The sequence below is a fragment of the Dermacentor variabilis genome, chromosome 5 (assembly GCF_050947875.1).
Source record: "Dermacentor variabilis isolate Ectoservices chromosome 5, ASM5094787v1, whole genome shotgun sequence".
Classification (NCBI taxonomy): Eukaryota; Metazoa; Arthropoda; class Arachnida; order Ixodida; family Ixodidae; genus Dermacentor; species Dermacentor variabilis.
In genome coordinates, this window is record NC_134572.1 from 17,459,953 (window position 1) to 17,480,191 (window position 20,239).

The 20,239-nt window shown below is 46.2% G+C and overlaps 1 protein-coding gene across 1 annotated transcript in view; it reads left to right on the forward strand.

Annotated features, from left to right (window-relative positions):
- The window catches only part of LOC142582314 (ATP-binding cassette sub-family G member 1-like), a 35,932-nt gene extending 24,102 nt beyond the window's left edge, over window positions 1-11,830 (forward strand). The window contains exons 12-13 of the mRNA XM_075691881.1: window positions 3,601-3,756; window positions 11,168-11,830. Coding sequence (XP_075547996.1) covers window positions 3,601-3,756; window positions 11,168-11,524 — 513 coding nt within the window. The 3' untranslated portion in view covers window positions 11,525-11,830. The remainder of the gene's footprint in view (window positions 1-3,600; window positions 3,757-11,167) is intronic.
- The last annotated feature ends 8,409 nt before the right edge of the window (window positions 11,831-20,239 follow it).

The following is a 20,239-nucleotide window of genomic DNA, read 5'->3' on the forward strand; positions in this document are numbered from 1 at the left end:
GAAGGTGGTTGGAGAGCGAAGCCGTAAACGACAAGAACGAGCACCCATTGCGACGTAGGTTGAAATTATTCACGTGGCGACATTCAGATGTACTTTGACTAATTATTAGCCTTAGACATTTCGATGGCCTGCGACTTACGTCGCTACCTCGTGCACCTACAAAGAGTGTTCCAGAGAGAAGATAAATTTGCCGTGACTCGCATGCACGTTGCTCTTCAGGAGTCCTCACTATGAGTGGCTTTCCGATCACACTATCACAACCCAAGTCAGTTGTGTTATGACAGTGCTATGGCGTGCCACAACACAACAGTCAGGCGGGTTCTTTAACGTACGAAAGTGCAATTACCTCACTCCCTGCTTCGTACGCCGCAGCCAAGCTGCCGCCGCCGCGGAAGCTCGTGCCACAGTATTATTTACCGCGAAATGTATTGGAGGAGCGCTACGTCCTTCGCATTGTATGTAGGCGCAGGAGCGCGTTATCGTCAGTTATGTGGATCGAATGTGTAGCGACCGTCCTTCAGTCCTGTCCTCGCCGTCGGGGTCATTGCCCCCTGCTCGAACCGAAGTGGCTGTCCGACTGGGGTGCCACCACTGCCATTCGGCAAACCTACTTTTACTCTTGAATAAAGCCAGTCGATTCTCCATTCTTAAGCTGTCAAACGTGTATTACTTGCCTCCGCTTAACCGAGCTCCCGACAAGTGGTCACCCAGGACACTTACGCTTTCTTTTTCGAACACTAGCCATGGACGACGCTGTTCCTACTCCTGCTGACAGAGACGACGCTAAGATTACGTCTCCTGTCATCGCTGCAGAGCTTCAGCTTCCCAGCCTTTGGCCCAAGAGTCCCTGAGCTTGGTCTATGCAATTAGAGGACCGTTTTCTTTTCCGGCGCATCGCTTCACAAACAGCAAGGTACCAGCACGTCGTCGCGGCGCTAACCTCCGACATGGCCGATGCCATAGACGACTTGCTAGCGGGTACGCCTTCGGCCACAGCATACGACGACTTGAAACGCAAGGTCCTGCAGCGCCTCGAGCCATTGCAACAGAGTAGGCTGCAACAGTTCACCTCCGAGGAACTCAGCGATCAACGACCGTCACAACTCCTGCACCGGTTGCGTCATTTGCTGGGTGGCTATTCCGGAAACAAGAGCCAGCTTCCAATTTTGCGCGAGCTCTTCTTGCGACGCCTCCCCCATTCCGCATGCATGTGCTGGCGGCTTCCGGCGAGACGAGTCTCGATCGGCAAGCTGCACTCGCTGACCGCATATGCGACTGCTCGTCCGCAGCACAGCTACCTATCACCGCTGCGAGAGTGTCAGAGCCAGGAGACCGACTCTCGCGCCTGGAGGAAACAGTCCATCGCCTTACAAGTGCACTGGAGAAGCTGACGCCTGATGGCGACATTGGCGACCAACGTCGGCGCAACCATTCGCTTTCAGTCTCGCAGCGCACCTAGAGACTGGCCGCGGCAGTTGTGCTGGTACAACCGTCACTTTCGCGAACGAGCAAGCAGCTGCACCCAGCCTTGGACGGGAAACGCACCGGCTAGTCGCTATCGGCAGCATGCGACTTCGGCCCTCGCGCAAGTCACCTATTCTTCGTAGTCGATCGCATCACCGTCACCCGCCTCCTCGTCGACTCAGGAGAAGAGCTGTGTATCATTTCCGCCACGGCCGCAAATAGCCAACGCGGCAAGTCCACATCCACCCTCCACGCAGTGAACAGCACTGCCATCGCGTCGTATGGGCTCCGGTCAATAACGCTAGACATCGGACTCCGGCGCGTGCACAGATGGGTATTTGTGATCACCGACGTCAACTTTGCCATACTGGGAGTGGAATTCCTCAGCCATTTCAATTAACCTATATGTGAGTGTTCGCGATCGGCGCCTAAAGCATAACGTCACATCTCTCGATGTATTTGGCCTGCAGTCCAACCTCACCTCACCTGGCATCCGTAGGTTCGGCCGGCCTCAACGTACGACAAGATACTTACTGAGTACCTGGCTTGGCTTTTTCACTCGTTTTCGTAGTCAGAGGTTGGAACACAGGCGCTGACGCAAAGGGCACGCCTGCTCGCGTTGCGGGGTGCGTTTTCGACACCAAACGCCAGCTGTCGTAGCTCAATGAGACGTACGTGCTGTCTACCTATACCGCCGCTAGAGATGTACTGGCTAACAGCTCCGTTCCTTACGAAATTATGCAATGAATTAACAAACGCTGCCTAAATATTCTCACTACAACAAATATATGCCGTCGAGCACATCGCTCTTTAAAAAGCGAATAGCTTTCTTGAGGCCGTTCGGCTATTTGCTTGCATTTGCAATCATCGTCGATGGATTCCGCAAAGATCTTTTTTTCTGAGTTTGCAGTGTCTGCAACATCTCTGCTCTATTGTTGCTTATATAATACAAATTGACTATGCTACAGTCAAAACTGTTGTGTAAGGTCTGTTGCATCTGCCATTTTCCCGAATCTGCCGCGCGCACTTTGCTTGCGATGGCGCTTCTACTTTCTTATGTTAAGATATTTTGATGGGCAGGTTCTTATTTGAGAAATATTGCATTTCACACAAAGCTCAAGGAAACTCACTGAAGTGTGAGATTTTTAGTAAAGTGAATGAAATAAGCAATGAAAATAGATTAGTCGAGGGAAGCTCTAACACGCTATATATAGCCGGCTCTAACCCGATACTTGACAGACGCGTCAAAGACTCACACGCACTGCGTGTACACGAACGCGTGTTGTTCAATCCGAACAGCTAAGGCAACAAAAAAGCAAAGTAAAACTTTTCTTTATTACTCTCGTCGTATACGCGACTGCGCTTGCAGGAAACAAAACGCGCCCTCAACTAAGCGATGGTCGCTGCACACTTCGCTGCGTTCAGCTACGGGATCAAGCGTTGAAACCACCTTCGCGCCCTTGTGCTCCCACCGACATACGACGTTGGGCGGCCGCCTTTGTGGCGATCTTGGTGCGGAGCATGCTGGACCGGCTGGGCCAACCTTTGGGCTGTCTGCTTGCAGTTACAGTCAGACTTCGAAATGAACGATATAGCTTCCCTGCGTTGTTATCGACTCTTAGCCATTCTCAATTTGGCCGCTTCTCTCTGTGTAGAGTCTGTCAAATGTTCCAGCACTGCCCTATTCCTGAAGTACAGAGGCCTGAATTATCCTTTATAGCCCTCCTGTGCATCATCTCGCGTGCATGCAGTCTTCAATATGTCCCTCTTTCTTCTTTCTATTCACCCTTTCTTTTGCCCACACTCTAAGGTAGTAAGCCGGACGCTGGTCTGGCTGACCTTCTAGCCTTCTCTCTCTCCCTCTCTACAGCGTGGTAAAGAGTTTAGTAGCGGTCTCGATACACCCTCTACGGGATTATACTCTTCCTCTTACATCTTGCATACATGCACCGAATTTCGATGCAAATTTGTTCGGTCCTTGCACCGCCGCTACGCGTATGATTAAAGAAAGTAATTACTGCGGTGGGTGTTAATTCTGTCAGAGAACTGAGAAAAAAACGTCATTACCAAATTTAACAAACACGCATTTTGTTTGTTAGAGTGTCTCAGAATTCGTTGTACGCCATCTGTTCACAGATCGTCTGTCCTCTCATGATGATTTCCATCATCCATTGGAGCACTTCTCAGCCTATGGAGTTGTCCCGGATTGCCATCATCGCACTTTTCGCTGTCCAGATGTCCTCAACGAGTCAAGGCATTGGTTACATTTGCTCGGCACCTCTGAACCCTGAGGTAAATGCACGACGGGATATGCTGAGTAAGCTCGAAGTTCGAATGGTGCTCTTATCTATTATGACAGTCACACGTGCAAGCTTGGCCCTTTTTGCTGTACACGTAATTCCTTAAGTTGCAATATCACCTCTGTGACACAAGAGTGGAAAATTTTGACAGTAGCTAAATGGTCACAGTTACTGATTTCTTGTTCTGGTGTGCGCAAAGCGTAAGATGAAATCAATAAATCAGAGCCACACATAAGGAGAAGTCAGGGGCTTGAAGGAGCCTTTCATGCGTTGTCTGATAAAAAAAAAATGACTTGATTTTCTGAAGCTTCAGTTTTTTATGCTGAGTTACACTGACATAAAACTTTAGTTAAGGAAGAAAAGCACCGTGTACTGTAAAGAACTTGCAGAAATACTTTTTTGACATCGAAAAGATATGGCAGATCCAACGAGCATGCGAGAATCTGGCTTAGGCGAAGGTTCCTTTAGTCCTTTCAATTAAATGCTTTGCAAAGAGGTACGTTCTGCACGCAGCTGTATTTGATTTCCAACTTGTCTAGTTGTTCACACTTTCTGCATAATGCAAACGCAAGTTCACGTAGTTGAATGCTATGCGAGGTTGATGCAGCAATGACTTGCAAGATGATGCGACGGTTTGCGAGGGGTGAACAAGCATCGTAAGAAGTGTACTAAACAAAATGAAACAAAGAAAACTCTTCTTTAACGAGAATTGAAAATTTCGCCGTAAAGCAAAGAATTGAAAGAGATTGCGACATTTAGCGTTGCAGTCCAAGGGTCTCAGAGCACTGGCGGAGTGAGGACACCGCTAACAGCATTGTAGGCATCGCATCTCGGCTACGGTGGATCTCGCTGCTGCACGAGATGGGACCGAACGAAAACCCCCGGCGTTTGTCAGCGCCAGAAAAAAGGATTATTTAGTTTACTGTTTGTACCACATAGACCAGTGTATGCATAACTGCGTGTTGTGTTCGCAACTGCTCAGAAGGAGCGCTAACGGCTAAACCACAAGGAACAGATTTTCAACAGATTTGTGGCGTCCGCGCCGGCCGGTGGCACGCGGCATTGACGCTCAACGAGTTTTATAGACGGCTATCAAACACAAGGTGACCTCGGCTTCGACAATTTTAAGCTTGGTACAATATGACCAGATTCCCTTAAAGACCTCGATTTTAGCAGGACAATTTTACAGAAATCTTTCGCAACCAGAACAGTTGTTCTTACTTCATAAAGAGTTCTTATAGTTTTGAAACTTCTTAAAAATGTTACCTGCGCCGGAAACGTTCGGCACCACAGAAATGGCCACCTAGGCCCACATCACATCCCTTTTGCACCTATTTTTGTGTCGCGGCTTCCACAGGTCTGGTCGTGCCTCCACGCAGGAAATAAGTACATCATTGTCGATGATGTCGTACAACGTCGCGCTGTTCGCCCCCCCCACCAGAGCACACAAGTCGCGCACAAGGACGGAATCAGCTGATACACTAGTCACGTCGACAAGGCCCTGTGCCTCGCGGTCCACAAAACCAGAAAATCGGGCATCCGAGCTAACCTATATGGTGTGGAGCGCTGTCTAGGAGGTCAGTTTGTTTGCCTGTTGCTCCGACCGCCACTTTCGCCTTTGGCGAGTAAATTTGGCATGATCTAGAGTGACTGTATATGGCTCCCGCATGGAGCCATATTTGGGCTTCTGTTTTCCGCGTGCCGCTCCGCTGCCATTGGCCAAGCGCAGTCACGTGGAACTGTGGTCCCTTGCGGAATTTCTCTGCTATGATAATCCTGCACCCAAAACATGCGAGTAGCCGCTGCTCAACCCTCCGATTGCGAGGACGCGTCGGGCAGTATCGGGGATAGAGCTGAACTGCAAGAGGCCCGTGTATTGTACGATCAAAGTGCGTGTTCAACATCCCCAGGTGGCCTAAATTAAATTATGCGGAGCCATCCACTACGACCCCCATAATAGCGTTAGTTACTTTGGAAGGTTAAAACAGTCAAACACCACAAACCAAATCAATACATGCGTGTGAACACTGAAGCTAAACGACTGAATTCGCAAGCCTTATGGGATCGCCTCCATCCCCCGAAGCAGAGTGGGGCAGATACGGTATTCCACGAACTCGGAGGTAGAGGACAAGCGCGCAAGCCGAACGTGTGACTCGCTCTCGAAGGAGGAAATGGCAGATGCATAACCACGTGACTAAAGCCAACGTCCGTTGTTTCGCCTATCCAAGGCTCCCGGCGCTCGTCCCACTGGCGAACGCACCGGTGGGACGAGCGTTCCCCGAGACGCGAGCATGCAGTGGCATAGGTTGCATAGGTTACGGTGGACCATGGCCAACAGCGGCGATGCTGTGTTATGATAACGTTGCGGGAAACGCTTTCACCTCGACGACTGCTCCAACGACAGGGCTCGATGCGCTCGGAGCACCCGGAGATGTAGGCGAGCGACTGAAAAAAAAAAAAAAAAGAAAGCCGTACGCAAGACGCTCACCCTCTTTCAACCAGCCGAAGACGACGACGCTCGCTAGAGTGGTCTAGAGCAATCCGAAACGGCCAGGCTAAGATGCCATTCGTGAGCCTTTCAAAAGCGCTGAGAATGTGCTAACTTCTGGTGGAGCTGAGAACGTTACCTGAATAAAGTCGTTGTTATGTCACAGGCAAGCCGCAGATGCGAGCACTTTCGCCACAAAACAAGGAAAGCTCTTATGAAACAAGGCGAGAACATTAGAAAAATGTCAACTTAAACGCGCTAAAAACGGCGCACAGCATGGATACCATAATCCAAAATGTACCACCTGCGGAGCGCCCTGGGCAGGTCTTTTACACTGTTTGTGGAGCTGCCCCAAGCCCGTGACGATAGAGCCTATTCCCAACCCTTCCTTTTCCTCGTGGGAGGCCGCTCTTCGGGCCACTTGTTCCGATGACGAGCTCAGGCTGGTGGACCGCGCTTGCCTAGAGATGTCGGCCAGGGGGCTCCGGGATGTCTAGAGGCCCAACCACATTTAAATGGATCCAATAAAGTTTTATCCATCCATCCATATGCAAGCACTTAATTAAAGAGGCAGGCTAACTAGGTTCAAAAGAAGAGGTAATGAAGAACTAAAAAAATTAAATAATGGGGTTTTACGTGTCAAAACCACCATCTGATTATGAGGCACGCCGTAGTGAGGCACTCCAGAAATTTGGACCACCAAGGGTTCTGTAACCCGCCCCTAAATCTAAGTACACGGGTGTTTTCGCATTTCGCACCCATCGAAATGCGGCAACCGTTGCCGGGATTCGATCCTGCGACCTCGTGCTCAGCAGCCCAACACCACAGGCACTAAGCAACCACTGCGGGTAGGTAATGAAGAACTGTGGCATTTCCTAAAGCCATACATTCTTTTGCAACCTCCTTGAAGTCCCGATCCTGTGCATCCACACTTTGTGTGTTGTGCTCGGCGGATGGTTAAAAAAAAGCCTTTTGCCCTCGGCTTGTCGGTTGCGGCAACCGAAGGTGTAGCAGCACAGCATCACAATGAAGTTCTCGTCTGCTCCGCTGACGCATTAGATCAATCCGTTCGCACGGCGCTGATCATTGTTAGGAATGGGCGTACGGGGTGACAACGTGCCAGCTATTTCAGCCCGCTACACGTGTTCCTATCCAACCGGACGGGGCGCACTTCAGAGAACTGCGAATAACCGGCAGCCACTTGGCGCGGGGTCAGCTCAGGAATGTGGTACTCGGCCGCGCCACCCGGGACGAAGCAGAGTTCTACGAAGCCCCTCTGACGTCGGCTCCGGACCTTTACACCTGTGTGTGTGTGTGTGCGACACTGAAACCTGTGCAACACGTGTTTGTGAACCCTCCTCCAAAAGGGCGAGTCATCTACGGTGACGTCGAACGGTGACGGCGAACGATGACTGGACGAACGTTTCCGTCCACTGGGAATCAAGCGGGGATCAAGTGCTTATAAGCAGCGTTTGCCGGCTGCTAGAGCGTGCTTGTCGTCGGGAGCTGAGTGCTCGTTGTGCTCGAGATGTACTAGTGAGCTGAGTGCTCGTTGTCATGCTCGAACTGTACTCGTGAGCTGTGTGCTCGTAAGCTGTTTGCTGTATGTTAGTCTTGCGGGCTCCATATGGGAGTCACGCTAGACTGTCGATATATGTCTGGTCTAAGATGTAAATAATGTAAATAAATCCTGTTCACCGAGTTCCTCTCTACGACCTTCAACTCCTTCAAGTGGTGGCAGCGGCGAGATCGTCCGACGACTCCTACATCTGGTTGACAGCGGTGGGATCGTCCGACAACTCTGACACCATATATACCACGAACGTGAGCTGCGATGCTGGCAGAGTCTGCCTACTGCTGATATCTTCGTGCGCCGTGTCCTCACCGCTTCGCGTTGAAGTAAGATACGCGGACCCATATCCACAAAGTGATCTGCGAAAGAGGCAGCGAGCGGCGTGCGCTGAGACATTTGCGAGCGCTGTGTACTCGCCGCTTTGTTCGCGTGGAAGCGACAGGCAGCACGAAGGTAAAGCCGTTCGCTGCTACGAGCTCTTGGAGACCTTCTAACCAGACACGTGCGGGCGTGTCCTTCGTGTTATTGCTCGTTGGGTTCTCATGATCTGACTACATATATACCGAAACTGACCTGCTTTGCCAGGGCGGCTTGCACGAATATGTAATAACGAAAATAATAACGAACTTAAGAATGCGTTCCTAAATGTTCCCTAGACAACTCCTAGTCCGCACTATAGAACGCGTTCTTAAATTCGTTATTGTTTTCGTTATTAAATGTTCGTGCAAGCCGCCCCAGCAACCAGTGGTTCTATCTTGTATGCGTGATTCCAAAGAATGTATGAATTTTTCGCTTTTACTTTGTTGAGTGCTGGAACTTTGCTTCACCTCCGCCGCGGGTCAGCCCGGTACTGCACTGTCTTCGTGATTGGCCCACATATTTGTCTTACGTGACGAACCGTTTTCTCGCTGCGTAAGCATAGAAATGCTTACGTATTTAAATATACACAAAAGCACAACGCGTGCGTTCACGTCGCACTGATTGGCTAAAGGGGCAGCGGAGGAGGCTGGGACGACAGGAGGCGACGAGGAGGAAACGCCGGAGGAGTGGGGTGGCGGAACATGCAACGCTGGGGAAGCTACGCAAGGAGTTCGCCCCCAAAATTTATCGTTCCGCGCATGCCTTCTATCCTTCGCAGCTCACCAGCAGCGTTTGCTTGGGCGAACATGCGCGTGAGGCTGCCGCGATGGGCTGCAAATAATGAACACGAAAAGAAAAACAACGAAAAGCAAATTTAATTTCAAACAATGCGCTTGCCGCCCTATATGTAAACGGTTTGTTTATTTCTAAAAATTAAATCCTTTTTTTGCATTAAGAACTGCGCCTGTATAAGGAACAGTTTCGCGAAAATTGTTAAAAAATTTGGAGGACTTTTAAACTTTGCCTTTAAGAGTGGTACGCGACAGCATTCAAAGATTCCTGAGTGCTTCTCATGCTTACCGGCAATTGCAGCTTATGTAACCGTTACGTTTACCGGGAAACGCTGGCGGCAAACGTTATGCACGAAGGTGAGCTATCTGGTAGAAACTATCTGGTAACTATCTTGCGTGCGCAGATCCCGGAGACAGTGGACAGTCGCACCCAAAACATATATCATTTTCAGGTTTCTGCTATTGTTTTGCATGCTTAATATGTTAGTCTGAGGTTTAACTTAAAAGGTATACACTATGGGTGTTTTGTTTCATGACATTTATTTGCGGATGGTCATTCCCAAAATTGTGAGGAATAACTTTGTCAAAAATGTAAAAGAAGGTATGAGGAACTTTTGGGATAGAACGGTGCGGCAATATAACCAGTATATACCGCAAGCCATGCAGCAAGGCATGAGGTATACACATGCCTAAATATATGCAGCAATTTTCGCTCACGGGACGCCAACACCTGCGCCGACGCCGGACGCTGACACCGGATTTTCTGAGACACGGGGCCGTTAACGCTGTCGCGTTAAAAAAAAAAGAACAAAGAAAAACCCCATCGAACTACTATTTCTAAGCGTGAACGAGCCACCGCAAGAAGTACCTCTGGCCTACACAGTGTTGCACTTGTATGAAACGGAATGAAACATTTGTTCCTTGTGGTTGAGCCAATATGCGTTTGCGCAAAACGCTCATGCCAGCATTGGAAGCCAGAACTCCGCGATGGACCTGGCAGAGCCCATAGTGTGGAGCATGACGGTTCGCCAACTTGGGTTCGTCGCTTTTGCAGGCCGAGCTCAATGCGCGCACTTGGAGACCTTCTCCGGGCATGGCTGACGACTCGGCGCGGCCTAGGGCCATCGCGCGAGGCGTAACTGAACACGTATTCTAACCCTAAACGCGCGGGCCACGCCTGCGGGTCGATACCGTGACAGCACGACATCGGTGGTGCCAACAGCAACGACGGCACTAACGGTGCGAGCGCGCCTTGAGCGTCCGTATAGCTGCTATTGCAACAATATAGTTGTAACACTTGAAAACCATAGAGCTTTAGAAATTGTTTTGTAGGCTTCACTGTCATTGGTAACCTCAATATAGCAATGTATAGAAGTGAGTGACACTCGTTCGAAGATAAATGGCAGATTTAGCATACAGGTTGGTGCCATTTTTGTTCTTAAGGACGGACAATACCATACTGGTCAGTGAGTGTCTGCCACGGACAGCTCCTTCTGCCTCTAACGAATCTTTTGTTGCCCAGTTACTCGGTGTCCATACATTGTTAAGCATGTGCGTCCTAGCTGACTTTAGTGCATTAGCGTTAGGAGTGTCAAAGTGGACAAAGTGTATGTGTGTGAAGTGTGGGAAGCCGCTCACGTGGTAGACGTAGAGAGGAAAATGAGAGAGCTTAGAACAGTCTATATATATATATACACCTTCTAACCACACACGCGCGGGCCATGCCTGTGCGCGTCCTTCGTGTCATTATTGCTCGTTGGGTTCTTATGATCTGACTACATATATAGCGCCACTGACCTGCTCTGCCAGGGTGGCGTGCACGAACATGTAATAACGAAAATATTAATGAACTTACGAATGCGTTCCTAACTGTTCCCTAGATAACTCTTAGTCCGCACTATAACGCGTTCTTAAATTCGTTATCATTTTCGTCATTAAATGTTCGAGCCAGCCGCCCCTGCAACCAGTGGTTCTAGCGTAGCGTTAACTAAGCTATACTTGGTCAACGGCGCAGAGCAAAAACAAGTGGATGAAAGTAAATGAAGCAAAATAAACGATGCTCAAAGAACCTTTCGTCAGAAGTGTACCGTAAGTGCGCTTGTCTTCCCGCTTAATTGTACGCTGTATTTCAGCCAGCTTGTTGCACTGTGGCCACCCCTTCGTCATTGCATTACATGCTGCTTCTGCGCAGCTGGCTGTAATCGTGGGCCTGGCTTCGACGGCACCGGTCTTCTTGTTCAGCGGCTTCTTGGTACAACGCCGGTACCTGCTACCGGCTCTCGCTTGGCTTCCGTACTCGACGCCTATATTCTACGCGCACCGAGCTATGATGACTGCGGTATTCGGTGGAGGCCGCGGTCAACTCGAGTGCGACGAACGAGACGCAGACGTACTGTGCGTGCCTGTGGACGGCGCGCAAGTGCTGCACATGCTGGACGCAGAAGACGTGAACTTGGCGGCGTATTCCGGTATTGTGTTGGCTATGGACCTGCTACTGAAGGTTATCGGGTTCGCGCTGCTTAAGTGGAGGCTTAAGCGCAATAGCTGAGAAAGCTTTAGCGCTACGAAAATCACGTCTGAGAAGAGGAAGGTATCTAGCAGTTCATATAGGACACTCCATAAGTCACAGGTGAAAAAAAAAAAACGATCTAGGAGCGCATGTGCACCATAGAGGAAGACACCGTCAAAGTGTAGCTACAAGGCCTCTCTTCTGAAGATAAATAAAATATCTTTGCAAACAACTTGCACACTTGCAAACACCCACACGCACACACACACGTGGTCCCATCATGCGTACGATTTTTCCATGTTCGCGGGTGCTCAACTTTTCTAGAAAAGCGCAGATGCAGCTTCGACGAACCGAAATCAATAACAACACGGATAATCAGACACGCCATTGTGCGCTGCCTGTTTATTCGTTTTGTTTTGTTTTGATAAAGTCAGGAGTTCTAGCCCTAAAAAAGCTTCACGATAACAGCTTCTATAGGTTGTTTTACTTTTCCGCGAAGAGGACTCATAAGCCCTACGTCGGGAGCAATTTAGTTTTCCATTAGGTGCTCGCAAATGCGAAAATCGCACCCGATCCGCCCATGATAACGAAGTTTATGCTGATAATATTACGAAGAAAGAGCACAGCTTAGGAACTCCGAATAATTGCTCTTGAAATCACGCTGGTTCTTTGAAAAACTCCGGAGGATTCCAGGCGTCGTTTCTCCATGCTTGATTCGTCACGAAAACTGTGCTTATCATCAACTTTTTCCCGCGCGACCATACACCATGCCTACGACGGAGGGTGTGGCCTTCGCAAGTTCGTATGCCTTCTCGTCGGAATGGTTTGATACTTTATATGCGACCATCCAGCACTTCCATCATCAAACATCCAGCACTTCCTTTTCCACACACGCTTCGACGTCCGATGTCTAACGTCGACGCTAAACCCGTGAAAATGCTGCGCATCGTCACGTGTGCGGGTAACTAGTGCTCTCTCTCTGTCCCTTCTTTCCCTCTTATCACCACTATAGCCACTTCCCATGCAGTGTAGGGTAACGGACCGGACGTGTGTCGACCTCCCTACCTTTTCTCTCTTCTCTCTCGCTCTGTCTCTGCGTCCAACGTCACTCTCTCTGGATCTCTCCCACTGCCGACTGGACGGTCGGGCCTTTACAAAGGCGAAGATCCTAGGTACCTGGTTTCACCAACCATCAACCCAGAAAGCTACGCACGCTCGAATAAGTATCATAATATCAACGAACATGAGAAGGCGGTTATAGAATTAGGGTCGTGCTAATTTTAGAAACTCTCGAATAACGAATCGAAATTGAATAGTATTCTATTCGATTCGGTCTTCGAATCGCATAGTCACTACTGTTGAAGTTCCACCTAACGAAAGCCGATTTTACAAAGTCCCCTATCTAACGAAGAAATTTCCGTTCCCCGGCAGGTACCCATAGGGTTAATGTTGTCATCAACGCGAATTAAGAAAGCTAACTTAGCCGAACTCGGTTTAATGAAGTTCTTCCTGAAATAAATGAGTAAAAAAATCGGTGACTTCTTCCTAATTTTGACACAGACAGATTTTCCTTGGAGCGTGCACTCTAAAGCTATCGCGATAAAGCATCAAGGCGCCATGGTCATGGCCTTAGCTTTATTTCGACGAGGCTGCACGCACCACCCATGCACGGAACAGCGGACTCAACGCCGCCTCGGTAGCGGTGGTCGTTGCTTTCGTTATTTCATGGCTTGTGCGACAGACTGCTGGATTAGCGGTCAATACAACACCGCGATAGCTTTTGCGTGTCGCTACGTAACAGTTTTAGGTTTTCTTCGATTTTACGAACTTCCAGATTTAACGAAATAATTAGAACGTGGTAATCAATTTGTTAAACAGAGTTTCAATTGCATTCATAAGTGCGAATATTTTTCGAACATTTCAGAAACTCAGCTGCACCCAATGAAGCATAAAATTGGAGCAATGGTATGGTAAATTTTCAACCCGGAGTGCATAGTACAGACATAAAACATCAGGACTTGCGTAGTGGAGCAGGCTAAATCGCTTGGGCAGCGATACGTTGCAGGCTATACATACAGCCATCATTCACACTGCCTGAAGAGTCCTGTGCGTGCGAAGAAACATCTTGCTAGGTCCTATAACGCTCCATTTGTGCTTTCAATAAACAACACTTGATAACGTACTATGTAGTGATAGAAACTTGCTAGCTTGAGGAATACTATAGGATGTGAGCATCGTTTTATATTAATTGTTGTAGTGGCACTTCATTATTCGAAAACCATTCGATTCACTTCTGGTACTAATCAATTTGTATTCGATTCTATCTAAAAAATCCATATTCGCACACCCCTACACCCGATGCAGTTCGCAGTTGCAGAAATTGTTGCAAAATGTCCAGTACGAGATCGCCACATCTGAAATAGGCTTAATGCGGAAACTGGTATGAGATCCAAGGCAAGGTACCATTGGCCGCTAAAGGCTGCCGGGTGTTCGTGTGCGTAGTGGGTAGGCTTACAAAATTTCAGAAAAAGTTCAGCAATTTGTAGTTTCAAAAAATTCTTAGCTTTCGAGTTCCACCTGGATAGAAAAACCTGGTGACGAGCAGTTATCAGCTCATTAAAGAAAATACTAAAAAAGATGGTAGTAAAACAAGAATCGCCACTTTGACAAAGGTCGCTGCACGTTTATAGCAAAAAATAGCCTAAATGTGTAAAGAAATTCTGGCGTGCTCTTTTTTTCACAACAACAACAACAACAACAACAACAACAACAACAACAACGTGTTTATAAACATCCACGGCTGTTATCAAATGCTCTAAAGATTCCGCCAGCATCAGCGCGTGCGAGCAAAACCTTAGACACACTGCAGGCATTTTGCTGGAATCGTCTTCGCGACACCGCGATGGCACTCTGCATTCACAAAAATCGCATCTCGTGTTTAGCTGTCATGCCGTATACACCCATATTCGGTACTGCCCTCAAATTAGTTATTTGACGGCTATAAAATAAAACTTAACCCCAGCTGTTGGAGTCTTCAATAAAACTTCGGTTGGGGCTAGTTGGTACATAGTATGTTGAAGGGGAAAAATTCAGCGCGAACACCCAGCACAACTTACAAAGAAGAGACGAGCGCCAGTGCTTGTCTCATCTCTTTTTTCGTGGGTTGTCCTGTGTATTCGCGCTGAATATTTCACTTTCAAAATGTTGGGCTCTTGTCTAAGAACTTGCAACAGCGCGATACAACAGGAGAGAGAGAAATGACAAGGGGATAAAATGTAGGGAGGTCAACCCGGCACGCGCCCAGTTTGCTAAGCTGCACTCGGGGCAAGAGGAAGGGGGAAGGGAAGGCGGAAAAGAGAAAGAGAGAGAGCACTGCGCGCCGAGAATAAGACGCTCTGCAAGACTATAAAAGGTCATCGAGGCCGATGAACTTTAATGTTAATAGTGTTATTGACCTCCTGGTGAGCAGCACAATATCAGTTAAACGTCATGTGAGGTAAGGTGGTGCGTTTAGCCAGTGTTTTTATTAGAATAGCTGATTCTTCTTCCAGAAGGTGCATTCCGACCGAAGAAGATGCTTGTCGGCAACGCTTCCCGCTTCGCTTAAGCGCAAATATCGTTCTTCATCGTCGAACTTCGGCCAGGGCACACCGTCGACAACTTTGGGAACGCTGAAACACACATATACAAAAAGTGAACGTAACTCATACGCACTCAAATAAAGCTGAATCGCGAGTTACAGCCATGCGAGTTGTGACTGAACTAGCTGACAGGAAACACTGCCTCTACGCAGGCAAGCTCTGTCAGCTACATTTTAAATTAGAGACGCTGAACAACATTCGTCTGAAATACGCAGCTGAAAGCTTGCGTATTATTTGAAGGGGCATACGTCAGTGTGCATCGCATAGGCAAAGCTGAATCTTTCGGCATAGTAGTTTCGACGTTGCATTTGTATTAAAGGGCTTTGCGTTAGAGGAACTTTTCAAATACTGGTCTCCTCGTGGCATTTGTTTTACAACTTTGTTTAACAGCAGTAGAGCGCGTTGACATGAAGGCCTCGGCAATGATTCTTTTACAAATATAAGTCTACCCAAGATGACACCCCAAGCACTTTTTTCCAATGAAGTTGATTATACGTTCAAGTTATGTCGATCTGAATGCTAATTATTAGTTGGTTTAAGAGTTCAGCCTACTGAACGCGAACCAGTTAGCCTGCACAGCGCATTCTGGCCGGATGCAGCTAAAGGCGCGTCGCAACGAAGGAATCGGAACGTCACGGAATGTTATCGAAAGTAGAGCTAGGCGAACGAAAAAAAAAGAGAAATGGCAGCTTTCAGGAACGACCAGGCAAATCAATAGCCATAAAAAATAGGAGGCACCAAGGAAAGACATGACAGTGCCAATGCAATAGCAGAAAATTCGCGCTACTCAGTTTTATTTTTCTCGCACTTAGTAAGGGCATCGTAGAACAACGAGTGCAATTAATTACATCATACACACTAAGAAAAAAAGGAGTACCTCTTACTCTTTTCAGAGTCTGGACTCGCCACGTATACGACACACTTTGTGGGAGACACGCGAACTCCCTTTCGGAAGAGGGTCCCGAGACTATCTGTGCTCGATACAAGGTGGTTACGTGACTCCACACCCAATAGTCATGCATACTCTCCTGTAGTAGTCTCCTAACCCTCTCAAAAGGGTTACACGACTAGTGCTGAGGGAGTCCGTTAACTACTCTGCACGAGTCAGACGACTCAAGATATGGGGTCACATGACCACTGCTGAAGGATTTGGGTAACTATTCTTGATGAGTCTGATGACTCCAGCAGTGTTTGTCAAGTTACCCTTAGTGTGTGGTGCAGGACTCTTGCAGATAGAGTAAAATAACTAATCCATGTAAGTCGTTTGACTCTCGGATGGCAGTGTCGAGCCGCTTTTCAAAATGTGTCACCAACTTTTGCTGTAAGTACACACAACTACGGCTAGTTCTCAAGATTACTGTAAAAAGACAACATATAAGAATGCATAGCAAACTTGCCAAAAAGGACACGGCAGGTTAGCAACAAAAAGTTAACATTTCATCACCCTTTGTCGTCTTCTGGAAAATTCAAATGTATTAGTCAGCACAGAATCACCATGAAAGCAAGACAGTTCTCATTACTATTAAACTGGAATCAATAGCCAACCATGCAAAACAGTCTTAAATAAACATCCAATATGTAATGTAGCCTGCAGGTGCATATGCATGACACTGCAATGCAACTCAGAACCATAATGAGACCCCAAAATATTATGTAACTCGTGTAGAAGTTTAATTCAGCACTGCACAAGTCTGTAATGTCAAAAATTTATAAGTTAAACCTATTTCACTGTTCTTCCAGACGTGTTATTATTTAGAACTTACGATATAACACTTTAAGCAAGTAAGCTACACATAACAAATGAAAAAGGCTGCACTTGTGTACAAAGGAGACCCAGATAATCAAGTGCAATAAAAACAATATTCCAACTTAGATTACATAATCTATGCATTATACTATGCTTGCTGAAAACAACTGGTTGGCAATTGATAATCCAATCTAACAGTAAAAACAGCTGTCTTACCTTATGGTACTCTTGTTGGCACTTTCCCCCCACAACTTGTGCGTGTCAGCGTCAGTTGAAAATTGATCTGAAAAATACCACATTAAAAATTTGTGCATCAATTTTATTCTGTCATACAACGTGCAACAATGTATAAAAGCTTCACAACAGATAATATTACAAAAATAAATACAGCAGCATTTATACTAATTGTTTATGTTGACAAACATACTTTTCCAAGACGAAGAATAATAGCTGACACAGACAATTTCACAGATTGCAATAACCACTAATACAAAACTTGCCATAATGCAAACACGCTGACAAAATATGTAGCACAGGTAGCTGTAGTTTGTTACGGCAAAGATAGCAAGATAGCAAACAAACTATACCCAGCTGTATGCACGCAGCTGTAACAATACACATGGTGCACCAAGATCCAAAAGAAACAAAGAGGAAGATGTGAGGAAGGCTTTTTTGTACTCATCACAAGTTATCCTATAAGAGCAGATTATGCACTGCCTGTAATCTACCCTCAGCCCATACATAAATAAGTTACATTAGGTGCCACATTTACAAATCACTCATATGATGTTCTTGTGATTGTCCTTATTCCAATTTTTAACTTGGAAAGCATGACTGAGTTACGTATAGCCTCCCAACGGCTTGGCATATATACAGAAAGAAGTGTTTCTATAAACACTGGAGGCCATGGAAGGATGACTGACACATACCTCTTTTAATTCTTTTGTCTTTGTCTTTGATTATCTACCACAGTAGTCTTTTGTAGAGTGAAACACATCCAGATAATACACTGTGGGCAACAAAGTGTGAATACCTGTTCTTGATTTCTACCTTTCTCTGGTGTCCCGCTAAGGTAAGATTGGTGCAAGAAATTGTCTTCCCAATGTATGCGTTCCCACAAAACAAAACAGGAGCAGATGATAAGCCACATTAATGGTGCGCGAAATAAAACATCTGTTCTTAACTTACCACTGCCATTCCAATCTGGTGAGATTTTCTGCTTTGTTGTGTACTCTAGCACAGGTGCTACGCAGTTCACTTGGTGCCCAAAGCAACTCTCACACTATAGCAGGATGTCAATTTTGTTTTTCAAATTCTAAGCGAAACTCTGGTTATGGGGGACAATTGCAAACTTAGTTTTGCTTTGTATCTTCATTATGTTGTAGAGCAGGGCAGAAAGCAAGAACAGATATCTAAAATTTGGGTTCCCACTGTGCATTGCATGGATATGTTTCAATGAATGATAAAACTATTTGGTAGATAAACATATGAAAGATAAGAGAATTAAGCTCGAAGTCTACAATATCATTAACTGGGAATATTATGTGTAATTGAAATTTTGCGATTCCCAGTGAAGAAACAGTTTTGACAATATGTGCCAAGGCAACTAAGTCACTCATGCTCACAAAGGAAACAAAAACAAGCAAGATTACAAGAAGTTCGAACTTGCAACCTGAGGTGAGACCCCTCACATGACTGATTTATGTATTTACTGAGCATAAATTACATCTGGCGCATAATCTGCTTGTACAAGATGACAAACAATGAGTTACTCTTGCTTTCTCTCTGGGGCATTTGGTTCTTCTGAACACATGCACATTGTGTGGCACAGCTGTGTGGATGTAGCTGGGCACAGCTGTTATTCAGCATCAATCTGTTTTTATGGTCCTCTGCTATTATTGTAATTTATAATTAGCAAATAGCCTAACTATTGCATTGATCAGCTCCATTTTAAACAAAACATACTGACAGATTTCCCTGTTTATCGCTAACAAAGAGATGGGTACATCATTTCAGATTTCAAGAAACAGCTGTGGAACAGAACAAATGCTGAAGACAGAAAATCTACAGACCAATACTTTTTTATTAAATACCATGTACTAGCCCTTTCTGCAATGAATACCATTATTAGCAAAAATTGTAGACTGCAAAAATAATTGGGAAATATTTACAAGAAAGTGCGCGTAAAAATATTTTGCCACTATGTAGGACATAACTAAGAAACACCAGCTATACAAAAACCAATGACAATTCAAATCTACATAAAACTCCCTATGAATGGCAGTATATTCAAACCTCTAGTACAAATTAAAAAAAGTTGTTTCGAGAAGCACTTCCCCTTAATAAGTGGGTGTTAGTGTTTCTACAAAAGGGTTAGAAAATGCCTTCCGGCATACCATAGGGAGTTTTATAGATAGCACATGCACGAATCTGCCTAGAAAGCCCCACGCCCAGCTTGTATTCCTTAGTCATTTTTCTGCATTCTGTTGTATGTCACCGTTTGGATCCCTTAACACTGAGTGCGCAAAACCAAAAAACAGCCTATTAATACACTGAATTTTTAGCCTGTAAAGGGGTTGTGTGGCAATGGGGGCAGCCAACTCTAGTGTGAGAACAAACAAATATTTGTTCTCGCGTTAGTGAAACCAGTCAAAATATAATCTCACAAATTTGGAAATGAATGCACAAAGAACCTTGCTTTATTGTCACATTATTGTCCCGAACAAGATCTTTTGGTGTTTACAATTCCTAGTTTAATTCACTTTCCTCTAGTAAATGGGCTCTGACCTAGAATACTCAGTGTAGGAGACTAACCAAGACCTGGAAGCCAATGTTTAAATCTGAAATAAACACATTCATCCCCCGACCACATGGCACTGCTTCGTCATCAGAAGCAGCATGCATCCATGGACATATAGTCTGTAAAATTATTTATACATGATCTGTAGCGTTAATCTTGCATTAACAAATTCTGAAAATTAAGAAATACATCTGCTATGCAAAGCACTGCTGTAAACCTGTGTGTTTGAGAAATGCAATATTCAAAAGGTGTAATACAACCAATGTGTGCATGAAACCTATGCTGCCTTTGACATTCGTCAGTGTGGAAAATAAGCACTGAGAAATGCCAAGGGTATCATAGCTTTTATGTCTCAAACCTTGTATGTGAGTACCACTGGTATATTTGCAGTGAAAGAAAGTCACATTATTACCAGACATATGAGGGGAACCCATGTTTCTCTAGTTTAATATTTTCTTTCTTGTGCTCTTATATCCTTGAGTTTTTCAAATATAACGGGTGCTTGAAATAAGTACTCTATATTGCTCTTAAATTTATCCTGCACCAGAGCCCGTGTTATGTTAAAT